This window comes from Leptodactylus fuscus, chromosome 3, assembly GCF_031893055.1.
Source record: "Leptodactylus fuscus isolate aLepFus1 chromosome 3, aLepFus1.hap2, whole genome shotgun sequence".
Lineage (NCBI taxonomy): Eukaryota > Metazoa > Chordata > Amphibia > Anura > Leptodactylidae > Leptodactylus > Leptodactylus fuscus.
Window position 1 is genome coordinate 85,178,950 of NC_134267.1, and position 19,008 is coordinate 85,197,957.

The following is a 19,008-nucleotide window of genomic DNA, read 5'->3' on the forward strand; positions in this document are numbered from 1 at the left end:
GTGCTATCCTGCTGTGTCACATCAGAACAAATGAGAAACCTCCACTAAAGTCACTAGAAAATGGCACCCCAACACCCCGCCCCTCCCCAGAATGGAGGCTGAAAGTCAAAAGTTCAAAACATTTGTATGCTTTTGCGCTTCTATTGTGGGACTGTTGGATACTGAGTCTTAGGTTTCAGCCATTTGTACTACCTTTCTGGTGTAAATTATAATAAATTAGTTGGGTGGCCATTTGCTTTCATGCTCCTCCCACTTTTCTGTGATGTAGTCTGAGTGGTGGAACAAGAAAAAAAAATGGCACCACTTTTACAACAGATTTCTGCCATAGTCAGTAGTAAATATGCCCCAATGGATCTACTCAACACATATATGTGAATTATTCATATCTGTATTAATTTTTATCATCATTCTTTACCTGCTTACTAGGGCTGGTTGATTATGACCTAAATCAAAATCACGATTAATTGATCATTTTACCTCGATTCTGATTAATGAATGATTACTTTAGGACACTTCCATTTTTACATGCCAAACCCCATTATTTGTATGCTACACCACTCCACCTTTGGTTTTGTTTATTCACGCATCAACAATCTTGACTGGATAGTGTAGAGTTAGTGGCATATCCTTAGTTAGTGGCCTGTATGTGAAACTATTGAAATAATCCATGTCTGTAAGTTTACAATTAACTGAGCTGACGTTCGATCTCCGTCATTCTCTATTAATTGCCCAGCCCTACTGCTTACTCTAGGTTCACATCCTCGCTTGGGTTTTCATTCTTCTGGTCTGCTTAGGAACCTGAGAAACAGAAACCTAATCTGCTTAAAAAGTGGTTACCTGTAGAAACCTGTGGACTCCATAGACAATAATGAGGTCCACTCGGTTTTTGCCCCAAAAATGCAGAGAGAAAAGTCCCTGAGCGCTCACCGAGCACAGATGTGAGCCTAGCCCTTACTCTGTACTTTGTGGTTTGCTGATGTTATTTCTATGGGCTTTTGCTCAATAATATGTTTCATCTAACATCCAGCTTAAGCCACATTCCCAAAACTATTCAACTGAAAATGTAAAGAGAGAACAAGATTTTAAATTTCCTTTCAGACTTTGAATGGACATTGGCGTCCAGTGTATAGAGGAGAATCCTCTGATCTGGTTAGTAAATAAGTTTATCCCATTTAGTTTTGGGATCAAGGAATAATCCTACTGAAGTAGAGAAAAGTTAACCCTTAGGGAGCCTTCACACAGAGTAAACGCTCCGCTCATTCTGAACGTAAACTCGTTTAGAATGAGCGTCGTTAAAACAGATCCCATTGATTTCTATGGGTGCCAGCATACACGTGTATCACATTGAAAGCAATAGGTAAAAAAGCCTCCCATTGCTTTCAATGGAGAGCGCGCGTATACTGGCACCCATAGAAATCAATGGGATCTGTTTTAACTCCGCTCATTCTGAATGAGTTTACGTTTAGAATGAGCGGAGCGTTTACTCCTTGTGAAGGCTCCCTTAGTTAGGCAATTCTTTTACATTTTGTGTAAGGCTTGTTTCACAGAACAATGGACATTAAGGCTAAGACCCCATGTGGCGTCCCGCAGCAAAAAAGCGCTGCAGGAAACCACGACGCTTTACCAGAGGTTTCCACTGTGGACTTCCTATTTCAGTTACAGCTATGGGAAACCGTTTCCGTAGGTATAATTGACATGTTACAATTTCCAAAACCGCTTTGGTTTTGGAAATCGTCACATGTCCACAGCGCGGTTTTTACAGCAAAGTGGTCGTGGGATTCGCCAGAATCCCATCTACTTTGCTCTGACTGTAAAACACTGCAATTTTTTCTGCACTGTTTCCGCCACAGGCAAATTGCTGCGTTTATGCTACATGGGGCCCCAGTCTGAAACAGGTATGCAGACTTTCTGCATCCATAATACATATGGGGAAACGCTGGCTTTTCTGTAGGTATAACTGACATGCTGCGATTTTCAGAACCGCAACGGTTTTAGAAACATCAGCGTTTCCGCTACCTGTTTCTTTACCGCAATGTGTACAGTAGAGGGATTCGCAATGCAAATTTCATCCATATTGTAGTACTGTAAACTGATCTAAAGGAATTTTCCAACCAAGAGAACCCGTTGCCATTCATACTGATAAGGCAGGCCTAAGATAATATTAGATGCATGTCACCTGTATCACATGCATATGTTGTTGTGGATTCCTTGCAGATTTTGAAATGGATTTTTGGCAAAATCCATGGCAGAGTAATTGTTGAGTTACCTTAAGGTCTTATTCACATATTTGTATCTGTTTTTGTCTGTAAAAACAAAGTGGTTTTTTTTTTTTATTCATGAGAATGTACATCATAACTATCTCCGTCTGAATGTGTGTGTGATCTTCCATCTATGTCATCCTTTTTTCACAACTGTTTAAAAAAAATAGGAGGTTTATTTTGGCCAAGCCACTAAAAGAAGTCCCATGATTGTGGCCACAGATGAAATCGTCAGAGCATCTCCTAGCAGCAACTGTGACTTTCTTTGATCTATTGTTAAGGATGAACTTGTTCTGTCTGAAAAACGGATAAAAGCAGAACATACTTTCATTTTTGTTCCTACCTGAGCAACAACGATCCACAGATAAAGAGGACATCTAAATGCATGTGAAACCCACACACAGCACATGGACAGACACATGTGAATGCGGTCCTAAAGAGGGCATTATAAATTCTGGACTACTGTCATGCCAGATACACTCCATTTCCTTGGTAACACAATAACTGTTTTTACTCTTACAAGCCTGAAAACCCACTTCAATTGTATTCTTATGTTCAGGTTGTTTGTGCAACTTTAGAAAATAAGAGTCAGCCTGTGCCAGGCTAGTAAAGGATATCCTGCTTGCCTTTAGGTAGACATAAGGACAATGCAAGCTTTGTTTGACTGCCTTCTATACAAATCCTTATTTGATGTAAATAAATCAGCATTAAGATTAGCCCAAGGAAGCAAGATCTCATGCCCATGTAGATTGTATTGTTTCTGTTAGCTGTGCCAGATCTCAACAAATGTAACCTATCTATACAATATATGTTTAAAGGGAACCTGTCATCAGATTTTTAGTGTCTAAACGGGCAGCATGGTGCTGTAGCCATGTAAACAACATTTCTACAATGCCATTGCTAAAATTCTCCATTACACACTAACCAAGGCCAGTGATGGCGAACTGTTTAGAGACCGAGTGCCCAAACTGCAACCCCAAATTCTCTACATTATTGCAAAGTGCCGACACGGCAATTTACTCTTAATACTCTTGTTGGGTGAATGGGGCTTTACAGAGCTTTCAATCATAGAAACAACTTTATATTGAAAGGTAATAGTTTTCATTTGGCATAATTTTGAATAATCAATGTTCACTATTTAGATAGCATAGGATCTGTTTTATAGTGATTGTTCAATGTTATTACAGCCTGTACTAATATCACGTCTGCTCAGTGGTGTAACTAGGAATAGCGCGGCCCCATGGCGAACTTTTGACATGTCCCCCCCCACACACACACACACACGAAGACCACGACCGACCACCCCATCCCGCCTGCATTCCTGCACAAAGTATTATCCCCCGTAGTGGCCCCTCCACACAGTATTATGCACCATAGTCACTATGGGGCATAAATACTGTGTGTAGGGGCCACTATGGGGTATCATGGAGCCAGCCTTTAGGGCTGCCTCTAGCCTGGATACAAGATAAGATATGGATGGGTATAGAGGTTCCATATGGTATCCTGCACCACATTTACCCACAGATGTTAAGCTTCAGCAACTAACAAATATGCAAGCTCTGTGTCCCAGCTAGTCCATAAATGCTCGAATCTGGCTCAAAAGGTCAGTACCTGTGCAGGCAAAGAAGGTACTTCAGTCTGGCAGAGAAATTCCTGGTAAACTACTGCTATGTGTGGGCAAACAGCATTATCCTGCTAAGAAACCCTATGATGTGCTGCACATTGTTGTAGTAATAATAACCGATGGCCGACCAGATCATTACACCTGCAGTTGACAGAGTGTGTCACCCCACAGAAAAGGCAGGACTGAAATGCTCACCATGAGGCCTCTATACTCCAATCCGACCTTTGCCAGAAGCCCAGTAAGACTCTAGAGTTGATGCTAAAGACAGTACAGTTCCAGTAAGTAATGGCCCAGGTTTCTTGTTCACGATACCATTGCAAATGAAAGTGACAGTGTTTACCTATGGCAGGATCTGTAATGGGCCCGTAACACCAAATTAATTTCTGTTAAGTACCTGAAAATGATCTGGGCTGAGACAGGGGTATGTAATGAAGATGTAGGAGCTGCTTGTGTTTGTCAAGAGGTAAAATGTTTCTTTCTATTCATGTTCTGATTGGAGCCCGTATGTGTGTGTACCCTCATGTAACCTTTTAACAGCTTGGTCAGAATTGCCTAGATGTAGGGCAAATTGTCAAAATGACTATTCTGCTTCTCTCATTCCAATGATGCTCTCCCTTTCAAAATCTGTCAAATTGACAAAATGTCTTTACATGTTTTGTAGTGGCATGTCTGGCAGTCAGTGATCTCCCTCAACAATAGGTATGCTACCCAAAAGTAGCCTCCGAGAGCCTTTTTGTTGGGCAGTAAGGATGTACTCTTACGCCCTCCTGTGTTAAGACCATTTACATATCTGCCTGAGACATAACTGAATGCAGTTTTGCAGAAATTTGACATTTCTATCTGGAGGTTTTACTCATATATATATATTTTTTGTCAGAGAGTACATATTTATGGCGGGGTGAGATAAATGGTACCTGTGCTCTGCTAACAGTAGTATATCCAATGCTTTATCTGTACCTCTCCACCTATGACATACTGTAGATCCTGTATCACTCTGTTTCTATTTAGTGCTGGGTTACAGAATGGCCATTTCATCCTTTTTGGCTGATGGGGGAACATTTTTTCAGCCAAAATTGATGGAGGATGATTCAGAGCCAATGGACACAATAGATAAAACAACATAGCAGTATATAGGTCAGCTAAAATCCAAAATGTCTGATCACATTTGGCCTAGAAGCAGCTTTAGGATCACTTGACACCTTGATATCATGAATCAGCACACAATATTTCATGCGGCCTTCTTGTTTACTAAGTCTGTGTTGCTTCTTTTGTTTAGCAGCTTCATCTGTCAGTCAGCTCAGGGCTTCATTTCACCAGGTTTTAAAAGATTGCTTAGTGCGTAGGTGTTTTTAATCCCATCTGCTTTTTAATCCCACTTGCCTTCGGGTTTAGCTATAGTCAATGCAGCAGCTCCAGGGTTGGTTCAGCCACCTACTTTGTAGTAACTCTTGAGATATAACTTTTTGTTTTTCAGGATATGTTAGATTTATTGAGATTTCACATATTGCAATGCTAATCAAGATTTATTCTCAAAGTAATCTAATGAGGGTTATTTATGTGAGCACTAGGTCCTAAGTATATGTTCCTTTCTGTATAGAAATTTATAATGCAAAGGGCAATGATTCCAAGACACTGTAAAGCCTTATTCAAACCTTCATATTTTATGTATCTTTGGCACTGACGACATACATACCCATTCATTTCAATGTGTTTATTCAGATGTCAGTGAAAAGCGGATGAACCATGGGTAGCACACCATCTGCAATTGAGCAGGGTATGGTGTTGTCTGTGAAAAGCACAGACCCCAGATACAGAAATGTGAATAAGACCATAGAAGTACACTATATAGTAACCATGCATTTCATTCATGCATCCTTAGTTACATGAGCGAAATTAGAAGTGGGTTCACACTCTGTATTTTTGCTGAAGAGTAGCGCATGTTATGAGTAATAAATAGCACGTTACTATGCACCTCACCTGTGTGCTCGCAGCCAATACCCCAGAGGTTTTCAGATTAATGATCATTAATGATTGTTAGCACACAGGTAAGCTGAATAGTAACATGCGCTACTCATTACTGCAATTAAAAACTGCATGCAGTTGTTAAGCAAAAAAGTGCCATGTGAACCCAGCCAAAGGGTCCATTCACACAGAGAAAAATGGCGCTTTATTTGGCGCTGAATGTCAGTGCTGAAAAAAAGTCTCCCATTGACTTCAATGGGTTCTGCTAGCTTTTTTTCTGCTAGCAGAACCCATTGAAGTCAATGGGAGGTCTTTTTTTTCAGCGCTGAAAATTGGGTTCCTTCATTGGGTTCCTTTTTCTGCTAGCAGAATTTTCTGCTAGTATATTCTGCTAGCAGAAAAAGGAACCCAAATTCCTCACCATTTTCCTCCGTGTGAATGAACCCTTAGCTGTACTGAACCTTTCCAGCAGCCCAAATGTGTTCAGGTTCTGACCACAGAGTACCAGAAGACACTATACTTGATGGGGTAAGGGAAGGGGGAAAACACAGCCCACCTACAAAGAAACTCGGAAATACTTGTGATATCAAAAAATACAAAAACTCACATTCCTGTGGAACAAAGATGGATGCACGGACGACTAGACTCTGTCGGCCCAGAGTATTCCATGTGGAAAAGATGATAGGAGTCCAGCAACCGCAGATAAAATATCATACTACTTTATTCAGTCCAATTAAAAAGGTACAAAAAATGTAAAGGCGTTTCAGAACGTCAGTTCCTTAGTAGTAGCCTAATCCCCAAGTTTATTTTTATTTTTGTTTTTTCAATGTTGTTTTATATTTGGGTGTATATTCTGCTTCTCTCATTCCATATCTCCACCATTTATGCAGACCCACATGCGCCAGCATTACTCCTGGTCCAAATGTTAAAGAGGATAAAGTGGCAGCTAGGACGTAATATTGGATTTTTAATAGTGCATTACTGAAGGTAGCCAGGCAAAGGGCAGCACTGATGTGAACTTTGTGTCATCCTCATGGGTTTTCTGGCCACTTTTTTTTTTCCAATTCAGAGTTTATTGATTTTCAATTAGGCATAAAATATAGTGACAACAGATAGCTGCAAGGACAGCAACAACATTTTATACTGTAGATAACAGGGAGATCCCCATGTAGATTATTTTATCCACTTTTTTTTTTTTTATAAAAGATGACTTAACTGTGAGGTTAAGGGCCCATGTAGCAGACACTATAGCGGAAACGCATTGCCGTTTTTCATGCAGTGCTTTTCACAGTTTTCCTCTGTAGACTTTCTTCTCAATTAAACCTATAGGGATACGCCGGTTTTTCCATAGGTATAATTGACATGCTGCAATTTCCAAAATTTTGGAAATCAGAACATTCCCGCTGTTGTTTTTCTGTAATGTGTGGATGGGATTTCCTAGAATCCTATCGACTTTGCAGGGATTCTAAAACGCCGCGTCGGGATCCAGCCTTTAAGTGTATTTATGGCTACTGTAACAAAATGGGTTTTTCTTTTTTGGAAAAAAAAAACATTAAAATGTATTTGTAATATTTTTTTTTCACACTCAGAATGCTGTAAAGAAGGTTTTAGACTAGTCCCATCTGCAAATGCCATCACATTTCAAACCACAGATTATTATGTATTAAGTAGAAGTAAATTCCTTAGTTATTTTCCACTTGGAAAGCAATCTGTAGAAAAGCAAGTTAGTGACCAAATAACTTTTTTAAGCAGCTTTAGTATTAAGTCCAAAGTAATTCCAACAAAAATGTTGGAGGTAATCACCGCCGGGACGATGACTTTCTAGTTAACTTTCTTAAACTAATAAAGCGACTTATAAGGTTCAGTATGTTTCCTGTGTTATCTTTTATAATACATTTTATTGTGATTCTCCCTTTTCATTAAAAAGGAAAGGAAGTAATGACAGTCTAACGCTAAAGGGTTAATCTAATCAATGGAAAACGCAGAGGACGGTGAACATTGAACCAAGCTCCAATACTGAAAGCATAGCACGTGTGATAAAGCAGTCTGATATGTTATTAGAAACAATATCCATAGGAAAAGGGATGGGATAGGTTGGGGTTAAACTGTACAACAGTTATCAAATCCAGTATTCGAAAGGCTTCCCTTTATTACTATATGGAGGAAAGGTAACAAGACTTTGATAACCAAAAATCCTTGTCTTTCGGGAATCACTGTCATGAGAATAGTAAGAGAGGAGAGGAGTATTGGATATTAATTAAAAGGTATTTTTGTTAAATGGGGCTTCCAATTTTCTTAAAAAAATGGTCAGAGTAATGTAATAGTATGAAATAATAAAAGAATTTATATTGACCTTTTAAATCACCTGCGACCCCATGGACCCCGGAAAATGCAGGTGCCATGCGTGGGATAAATATACAGATTCAAATGATGAATTGTCAATGCTTCACTGTTTTATGGATATGTATTTTCTACAAAAATGAAACGATTTTGGTTTGGTGATTTTTTTCATGATATATCCATTACCTATTTGTAAACAAGTATTTTTTTTATAAATTTCAGGTCAATGTTCGGGTGACCACTATGGATGCGGAGCTGGAATTTGCCATACAGCCCAACACTACTGGCAAACAGCTATTTGACCAGGTAGACCTTGCAATATTTTAGAACTGGCTATTAATAATGATAATAATAATAATAATAATATTGATGATGAGGAGGAATTGCACAGACATTGATGTAATATTACTTAAAAACATATGTAACCCTAATTTTGAAATACTCTGTTTAGTAGTATAGGTAAGCAATGTAATGTACATTATTACACCCAGTTCAAGGGACAAAGTTTTAACCACTTCATATAATATTTTAGGACACGACTAAAAACGTCTTTGTGCATTATAGGATTATCTGTATGGAATTTAAGAAGTAAATAATTGAAACTCTAGACTTCTAAAGAGTAATAGTATAGGACAGTCTCTGTATGTAAGTATTTATTATAATTTACCTACCTCTGTGAATTTTCCATGGCACTGCCGTTGATTTTACACTTTGAATTGCATTTCCAAGGTTGAATCTGCAGCAAGTCCACATGTATGCCATGGAGATTTTGCTGCGGACTTGTTCATATTGTAAAATTATGGTATGTGTGAATTTAACCTACTGACTGCCATATTGGAGTCGGGAAGGAATTTTTTCCCCTGAAAAGGGGCAATTGGCATGAGCCTCATGGGGTTTTTTTGCCTTCCCCTGAATCAACACTGTAGGGATTGTAGGGTTATAGGTTGGACTTGATGGACTGATGTCTTCATCCATCCTCATCTATTATGTATGTAACTATGTAAAGTAATGAAAGAAGATTGATAGATGTATTGAACCTGTTTCCAACTCTATAGTAACATATTATATTTGAAAAATTTGTATATGTTGGTCACGTCTCCACTTAAACTCCTCTTCTTCATACTAAACAAATTCAAATTCCTTTAGGCCCGGTTCACATCTGCATTCGGTAATCCATTCAGGGAGTCCACATGGGGACCCCCCGAACAGCATACCGAATGCATTGACAAGTGGTGAGCTTATGAAAGCACACGGACCAATAAACTATAATGGTGTCTGTGTGCTTTCCACGCGGTGTCCGCACAAGTCATGCAGACAGGAAAGTAGATCATGATAGTCTATGGGGTCCGTGTGCTTTCATAAGCTCACTGCTTGCTCATGTGTTCGGTATTCTGTTCGTGGGGTCCCATGCAGACTCCCAGAGCGGATTAACGAACGCAGATGTGAACCAGGCTTTAGGCTAAGGCCCCATGTAGTGAGCCACAGCCAAAAAGCGCTGTGAAAAAAAATTGTATTGGAAACGCATTGCTTTTTTTCATCTTTGTTTTTTTACAGAAAGTCTGCAGCCTTTCCATAAGTATAATTGACATCCTGCAATTTACAAAAAAAACTGTCACATTTTTGAAATTGCAATATTTCTGTTGCAGATTTTTATTTTTTTTTTGCAAAGTGTCAATGGGATTACCCAGAATCCCATGCACTTTGTAGGTAATGTAAAACACCATGGAGTTTACGTTATGTGTGGCACCAGTCCCACAGATTTAAAAATTCAATGTGGTTTTAGAAATCGCATCATGTCAATTATACCTATGAAAACACTGGCAGTTTCCCTATAGGTATAATTGAAGCAGAAAATCTGGAGGAGAAACCTCTGCAAACTTTCTGTCAAAAGCGTTAGAACTATGATGCGTTGCTGCCACAGTTTTTCCTGCAGCGCTTTTTTGCTGTGGGACACCACATGGGACTTTTAGCTTAAAAGGACTTTTCACAACTGAAATATTGATGACCTATACTTTGGACAGGTCATCAGAATTAGATGGCATTGGCCGATATCTGTGAACGCTCACTAATCAGTTCTTCGTATCGGTACTCCAATGAGTGCCACTTCCGCTTGACGGACCATCTGACATCATGATCATCGGTGACATGGCCTAGTTGCAACTCAGTACCATTCAACTACTAAGATGCAAGGCAGAGCACAGTATGGAGCTATGCTTGGCAAGTAGCGCAGAGGCTGCAGCTCTCATTTCAATGCTGCAGTCTCCTCTAATGGTCACTTTAATATGTTCATTAATTTTCATTGTGGCTTCAAAAATGGATTCACAATCCTCAAACTGTGAACATGACCATAAAGTCCAATATACTAAAAGAGCCTTATCCCCTGACATCAGACACATTACATTAGCCTGTTATATTCTTTTAATGGATGCTCGAATTACCCCAGAAAGGATGGGCAGATTGTAAGCCAGAACTTCAGACTACATGGAAATATGTCATTAAAATCTCTATTCATTTCTTCTTTCATCTCCTTCTGTAGAAATAACTCTATATTGTGTATGGCTAATGAGCCTCGCACCCCAAACAATAACCTGCTGAGCGCTCATTTGCAAGGAATCTCTCTCTACCAGGAGGAATTGTTTGGTATTTTTGGCTTGACTTTCTTCAGAGACCTTACTTTAATTTATGACCGTTCACATGCCAGCCTCCATTAACATAGCTGCCCTAATTTTACCAAACCCTGGAAAGCTCTGCGTCTCTGTAATAATTTTAGAAAGGGATTATAATTTTATAATTCATTTCAGGCTACCTATGGCACACACACACACAATGGTATTTTCTAGAATGATGGGTCATGTATTAATAGCACATTTTCCTATTGCTATTTTTATTGATGTTGGGGGGTTAAAGAGATATCTTTGTGCTTCGGCTGAAGTATTTTTCTAGATGTGCCCTGGGCAATGGGATATTGCAGTCTGTTCCATTTGACAGTGAAACATCTGTTATCCTGGCGGACGCCTAGAAGAGGTTGCCTTATGTATACTGTTCAGCAGCTGTATTTAAAGAGAACCTGTCAAGTGTTTTTCCACCTGACATTGGTCCCAGCATGCGGAGCATCAATGACCTTTCCTATTATGTTCTTCACTAAGTTTTCTGTTGCTAAAGAGTCAAGTTATAAGCTTTTAAAGCCTTAGGTTGCCATATGCAAAATTAACTTATGTCATGGAGTACGGGGATCAGCTTCATCTAGTCAAGCAGTCATGGCTCTAAATCACACCCTGTGAGGCTGACAATTAGGAAAGGTTTCAGGTTGATTTCGGACAGCAAGGGCAATGTCAGCCACTCTGCACAGGGTGTGATCTAGTGCAATGACTGCATGACTAGATCAAGCTGTTTCTTATATACCTAGGACTAGGTAAAGCGGTTAAAGTGGTTTCAATATTTCAATCTTTGGGGCTCTGACACCAGTGATTACCTGTACTGAGACACCGTGGCTCTTGGTAATGTTTATATACTGCAAGCTGTGCTGCTCACTTGCTATACAACCTGCAGCGCCTAGTGTAGATAATGCAGCGCTGTCTCATAAACATTTTAAGGTTTTAAAAGCCTATAACTTGACTTTTCAACAACAGAAATCGAAGTAAAGGTTTGATGGTGCACATGCTGGAACCAGTTTAGGGTAGAAAACCACCAGATTAGTTTCTTTTTTGATTAAGGCTACACCTTGCAAAAAAAACCCCTCCTTTTTTGATTCAGAAATTGCTACGTTTTTTTGAGCTAAAGTGGCTTCCAAAGGAATGGGGAACGTATAGGAAATACCAATCTGCTCAGTCCGCTACTGTCTTTGGCTCAAAAAAAACAAACAAAAAAAACCCACAGCAAAATCTGCAACATAAAAAGCAGCTTTTTCACAACCTGGGGCCTCAGCCTTAGGCTAAGGCCCCACAGGATATCCCACAGCAAAAAAAAACTATGGGAAAAACCGCGGTGGAAACACATTGCGTTTCTTTCCACCCTGCTTTAGACAGTGCGCGGCAAGCACACAGACCCCATTATAATCTATGGGGTCTGTTTGCTTTTACAGCACAGCGCTTGCAATTGCGTTTGTATTCTGTCCGGGGGGGTCTCCATGCAGAATGGACAGAATACAAAAGCAGATGTGAACGAACCCTTAGGCACAAAAAGTGTCATAGAGTTGTTGTCAAAGCTGCTCACTTGACAACAAAATGTCAAAGCAGATGTCTTCGGATCTTACATGACTGAGAATCCACCAATTGCTGGAAGAACTGGGCTGAGGTGCAAGGTTTAGGTTAGGGTCAGCTCTGCTCACCAGATATCAGAAAGGCTAGGTTAGAAGTGTACTCGCGTCTCAGAAAAGAGCCAGGGCCAAAGCAGAACATTTCTAAAGCCACAATAACTGGGCTGTAATGGGGGCTAGTAAGCATTATTATTATTATTATTATTGTTTATTTATATAGCACCATTAATTCCATGGTGCTTTACATTTGGGGGTTACATACAATTCACAAAATATACAGGTACATATCATACTAACAGTGATCGGCTGGCACAGTGGGGTAGAGGGCCCTGCCCGCGAGGGCTTACAATCTATGAGGGAAGGGGGTAGAGACAGAAGGAGAGGGGGAGACTGTACAGATGGCGGTGCGGTGATGGTGTTATTGGAGGTTGTAGGCCTTCCTGAATAGGTGAGTCTTCAGGGCCTTCTTGAATCCTGTGATTGTGGGGGTCAGTCTTATGTGTCGTGGTAAGGAGTTCCAGAGTATGGGGGATGCACGGGAGAAGTCTTGGAGACGGTTGTGTGAGGAGCGGATGAGGGCAGAGCGGAGTAGGAGGTCGTTGGAGGATCTGAGGTTACGTGTGGGCAGGTAGCGGGAGATGAGGTCAGAGATATATGGAGGGGACAGGTTGTGGATGGCTTTGTATGTTAGCGTTAGTAGCTTGAACTCAATTCGCTGGGCTATGGGTAACCAGTGGAGGGACTGGCAGAGGGGAGCAGCCGATGAAGATCGGGGGGTGAGGTGGATTAAGCGGGCAGCACAGTTTAAGGTGGACTGGAGGGGGGCGAGGGTGTTTGCCGGGAGTCCATGCAGAAGGGTGTTGCAGTAGTCATAATTGGATTGATTATTAACAAGCTGTCTGCTTTTTCAGGTTGTTAAGACTGTGGGACTACGTGAAGTGTGGTACTTTGGACTGCAGTACGAAGATACTAAGGGATGCACAACCTGGCTGAAACTCGAGAAAAAGGTATGTCATTCAGTTCGCAGAGTTCCAAAGTCCTTATTGAAGTGAATTCCTGAGACGGTTGTTGATCCTTCAGCTGTAATTACACAGTAACAGTTTAACCAGTGTAGAACATATTACACGAATGCCAGTATTGGACTAAGCCTCGTATAGTGGAAAGATCTACAGTTAACGTAAAATTATCATTATTAATAAAATGGACCCACCACTAGCAACAACTATGTGTAATACCTGCATTTTTCCTGCAGTTTTGTCATAATTGTATTTGTTGCTTTTTCCCCCCCTCAGACAGAAAAGCTGCTTTAGCTGAGGCCTCACATTGCAGCTTTTTAATTGCAGATTTTGCTGCAGTTTTTTGAGTCAAAGCCAAGAATTGCTACAAAAGGAATGGGAAAGATAAGATAATCCTTTAGTAGTCCCACAGTGGGGAAATTTCAGTATGTTACAGCAGCATAGTAATACAGATACAGGATAATACAGAATAATATATTACAGAAGTAGACACACATAAGCTGAGAAGAGAAGATATACTAGGAGTCCATAGCAGCTAAGGAACGGAAGAGAAAGAGGGAAGACTTCATAGTCATAATCATTAGTTCTCTGTGCGGAGTGATCTTCTCTTGGTCTGATGTAGATTATACAGCCTGGTCACGGTTGGAAGGAAGGACCTGCGATAGTGCTCTTTCTCACACTTGGGGTGAAGTAGACGGTCACTTACAGTGCTGCCAAGTCCCATCAAGGTCCCATACATGGGGTGGGATTTGTTCTCCTGCATGGAGGTCACCACAGACAGTATCCTTCTGTCACCCACCACCTGTACTGGGTCCAAGGGACTCCCCAGGACAGAGCTGGCCCTTCTGATCAGCCTGTCAAGTCTATTTGTCCTGACTATTTTAATACATGTTCCTTGGATCTCCACCGGGGTCGGGGCACTTCTCTATTTACTAAAGTCCACCACCATCTCCTTGGTCTTCCCAGCATTAATCCTGAGCTGGTTCCGCTGGCACCATTCAACAAAATCCCGGTTTAAGTCTCTGTATTCCCTATCATCACCATCAGTCATAAGGCCTACTATAGCAGAGTCATCGGAGTACTTCTGTAAGTAACAGTTGGATGAGTTGTGTCTAAAGTCAGCAGTGTACAGTGTGAAGAGAAATGGGGCAAGAACTGTACCTTGTGGTGCCCCCGTACTACAGATCACAGTGTCAGACACACAGTCCTGGGCTCTCACATACTGAGGGCGGTTTGTCAGGTAGTTTAGGATCCAGTTGGACAGGTGATGGTCCACTCCACCAAGGTTCAGCTTCTCCCTCAGTAGCCCTGGCTGAATGGTGTTGAAAGCACTGGAGAAGTCAAAGAACATTATTCTCACAGTGTTCCCGGGTTTCTGTAGGTGAGAGAGAGCTCTATGAAGAAGGTGGATGATGGCGTCATCTACCCCAATGCCTGGCCGATAGGCAAACTGGAGGGGGTCCAAAGTGGAGCTCACTAGGGGGCGTAGGTGTGTCAGGACCAGTCTCTCTAGGACCTTCATCAGGCGGGATGTCAGTGCTACAGGCCGGTAGTCATTGTAGCCCATCGGGTTGGGTTTCTTTGGGACTGGTACCATGCAAGATGTTTTCCACAGTTGAGGTACCACTCCCAGCTTTAGACTCATATTGTACATATGCGTAATAATACCACCCAGCTGGTCACTGCACATTTTAAGAACTCTTGCGCTTATATCAGGTCCTCCAGCTTTGTCTGCTTTAATATTCTTGATTTCCCTACACACCTGAGATTCCTGGAGGATCAGATAGTCAGATTGCAGTTGACTGCAGGTCGGTGGGGGTTGGGTCTTGGTGTGTGAGGGGGGTTGACTGAGATGCTGGTGAAGGGAGCATTGGCTTGGAGTCAAATCTATTGAAGAATAGATTAAGCTCGTTAAGACACTTCCTGTCACCTTTTATCTGAGGGCCAGCCTTTTGTTTGTGTCCAGATATAGCCTTAAGACTGTCCCACAACTTCGAGATTCTACCCTCCCCCATCTGTAGTTCCATCTTCCGCCTGTAGTTGGCTTTCCCTTCTCTGATCAGTTGTCTTAGCTGTTTCTGCACCACCCCCCGGCTATTTTTGTCCCCAGACCTAAAAATTAATTTTTTCTCCTTGAGAAGAGTTTTAATCTCAGAGTTGACCCATGGTTTGTTATTGGAGAAACTCCTCACCTTTCTAGTTGGTACCGTGCTATCCACGCAGAAATTAATGTAGTCTGTTATGCAGTGTGTGAGTCCCTCAATGTCCCCTGGAAATGAGTCTTGAAACACTTCCCATAATGTTATATTAAAACAGTCCATCAAAGTCTCGACACTTTCCTCTGACCAAATTTTCACTGTACGGGTAACCGCCGGTTCTCTGCGCACCAGTGGAGTGTATGTGGGTCGCAGATGTACCAGGTTGTGATCTGATCTGCCTAGGGGCGGTAGGGCAGATTAGTTATATGCATCCCTTACGTTGGCAAAGAGCAAATCCAGCATTTTGTTGTCTCTTGTATGGCAGGTTACGTACTGAGTAAAGCCTGGTAGAGTGGATGCTGGAGAGACATGGTTGAAGTCTCCCGACATTAGGAACAGGGCATGGGGGTGAGATGATTGCAGCTCGCTCACAACCGCATGCAGCATCTCACAGGCAGAGTCAGCTTTAGCAGAGGGGGGGGACATATGCAGCTAGTACGATAACATGTAATAGTTCCCTTGGCAGGTAATAAGGTCTCATGCTCACGGCTAGCAGTTCAATATCCTTTTCACACGTTTGTTTCTTAACTACAATATGTCCTGGATTACACCATCTCTCATTCACAAATATTGCAAGCCCTCCTCCCTTGCGCTTACCGCTCTCCAGCGTCCTGTCCGCATGAAGAAGTTTGAAGCCCTCCACGGAGACAAGTGTGTCCAGAGTGATTTCAGTAAGCCAAGTCTCTGTAAACAGCATCATACTGCACTCACGAAACTCCTGTTAATGCCTGGTCAGTGCTGTCAGTTCATCCATCTAATTCACAATTGATCTCACATTCCCCATAATGATGGCCGGAATCACATGCTTTTTGCATTTTTTCCTTCGCGTTTCAGTATTCCGGCTCTTTTTCCGCGTTTTCTAAGTTTTTTAAGTCTTCTTATTAGTTCGTGGGGGATGGTGAGAGCATGCTTGTCTTGTAGCATGCTTCCTGCAGACATAAGCTGTAACAGTGTCTCCTCTTGTGTACACAAGTCTTCCTTGTATGTGTGGAGACATTCTTCCAGACAAACGGCTCAAAATGGATTCCTTTGACATGTGTTTCTACAGCAATTTCAGCCAGCAAGTAAGTTTTCATACTAATGTTCCTTATAGTGATAGAAAAGGAGTGTAAGAAAGGAGAGGAGAGAGAAAGATCAGTTTAGTTTGTAGCAGCTGTAACACAGGCAGCCACATATGGCGGCGCCATCTTGAAAAATAGGAGTAACTTATACTTATCTCTTCTGTTCAATCCGTTTCGCCTCAGCCTTATCCGGGTTGCACACAACCGTGTGCTGGTTAGCTGTTTTCGTGGCCTTTTTCATTCAATGGACAAGATCTGCAGAAGTGTGGTCGTAAAATCAGACTGGAATAGGTGCCTCAGCACCAGCAATTGACCTAGCACAAGATCATGTGCAAGGGGCTTAAGTTGAAGATTTTGCTGCGTTTTATTGAGTCAAACCAGGACTAGATAGAGCAGAAGGGAGAAGTATAAGGGAGCCTTCACATGGAGTTTATGCTCCGCTCATTCAGACACGTAAACAGGTGTCAAAGTGACTGCTGTAAAACAGAATCCCATAGACTTCAATGTGTGCCGGTCTTACGAGCGCTACACATTGAAATCAATGGGTTTAAAAGCCTCCCATTGATTTCAATGTGCAGCGGGTGTAAGACTGTCACACACTGAAGTCTATGGGATTGTGTTTCACAGCGGTAACTTTGATACATGTTTACATGTCTGAATGTGCGGAGCGTAAACTCCGTGTGAAGGCTCCCAACGAGTTTCCTTTATACAGTGTTGGCCAAAAGTATTGGCACCCCTGCAATTCTGTCAGATAATACTCATTTTCTTCAAGAAAATGATTGCAAGCACAAACTCTTTGGTATTAATATCTTCATTTATTTTGCTTGCAATGAAAAAACACAAAATTGAATGAAAAAAAAAGTCAAATCATTGATCGTTTTACACAAAACTCCAAAAATGGGCCGGACAAAAGTATTGGCACCCTCAGCCTAATACTTGGTAGCACAACCTTTAGACAAAATAACTGCGAACAACCGCTTCCGGTAAAGCGGTAAAGCTTCAATGAGTTTCTTACAATGCTCTGCTGGAATTTTAGACCATTCTTCTTTGGCAAACTGCTCCAGGTCCCTGAGATGTGAAGGGGGCCTTCTCCAAACTGCCATCAGGAGATCTCTCCACAGGTGTTCTATGGGATTCAGGTCTGGACTCATTGCTGGCCACTATAGGAGTCTCCAGTGCTTTCTCTCAAACCATTTTCTAGTGCTTTTTGAAGTGTGTTTAGGGTCATTGTCCTGCTGGAAGACCCATGACCTCTGAGGGAGACCCAGCTTTCTCACACTGGGCCCTACATTATGCTGCAAAATTTGTTGGTAGTCTTCAGACTTCATAATGCCATGCACACGGTCAAGCAGTCCAGTGCCAGAGGCAGCAAAGCAACCCCAAAACATCAGGGAACCTCCGCCTTGTTTGACTGTAGGGACCGTGTTCTTTTCTTTGAAGGCCTCTTTTTTTTCCTGTAGACTCTATGTTGATGCCTTTTCCCAAAAAACTCTACTTTTGTCTCATCTGACCAGAGAACATTCTTCCAAAACGTTTTTGGCTTTCTCAGGTAAGTTTTGGCACACTGCAGGCTGGCTTTTTTATGTCTCTGGGTAAGAAGTGGGGTCTTCCTAGGTATCCTACCATACACTCCTTTTTCATTCAGACGCCGACGGATAGTATGGGTTGACACTGTTGTACCCTCGGACTGCAGGGCAGCTTGAACTTGTTTGTATGTTAGTCGAGGTTCTTTATCCACCATCCGCACAATCTTGCATTGAAATCTCTCGTCAATTTTTCTTTTCCGTCCACATCTAGGGAGGTTAGCCACAGTGTCATGGGCTTTAAACTTCTTGATGACACTGTGCACGGTAGACACAGGAACATTCAGGTCTTTGGAGATGGACTTGTAGCCTTGAGATTGCTCATGCTTCCTCACAATTTTGCTTCTCAAGTCCTCAGACAGTTCTTTGGTCTTCTTTCTTTTCTCCATGCTCAATGTGGTACACACAAGGACACAGGACAGAGGTTGAGTCAACTTTAATCCATTTCAACTGGCTGCAAGTGTGATTTAGTTATTGCCACCACCTGTTAGGTGCCTCAGCTAAGTAACAGGTGCTGTTAATTACACAAATTAGAGAAGCATCACATGATTTTTCAAACAGTGCCAATACTTTTGTCCACCCCCTTTTTTATGTTTGGTGTGGAATTATATCCAATTTGGCTTTTGACAATTTTTTTTTGTGGTTTTCTAT

General features: G+C 41.6%; 1 protein-coding gene across 1 annotated transcript in view; it reads left to right on the forward strand.

Annotated features, from left to right (window-relative positions):
• EZR (ezrin) overlaps positions 1–19,008 on the forward strand; it is a 61,723-nt gene that overhangs the window by 19,695 nt on the left and 23,020 nt on the right. Inside the window, exons 3-4 of the mRNA XM_075267879.1 lie at positions 8,407–8,490; positions 13,351–13,446. Of these exons, the coding sequence (XP_075123980.1) occupies positions 8,407–8,490; positions 13,351–13,446 (180 nt within the window). The remainder of the gene's footprint in view (positions 1–8,406; positions 8,491–13,350; positions 13,447–19,008) is intronic.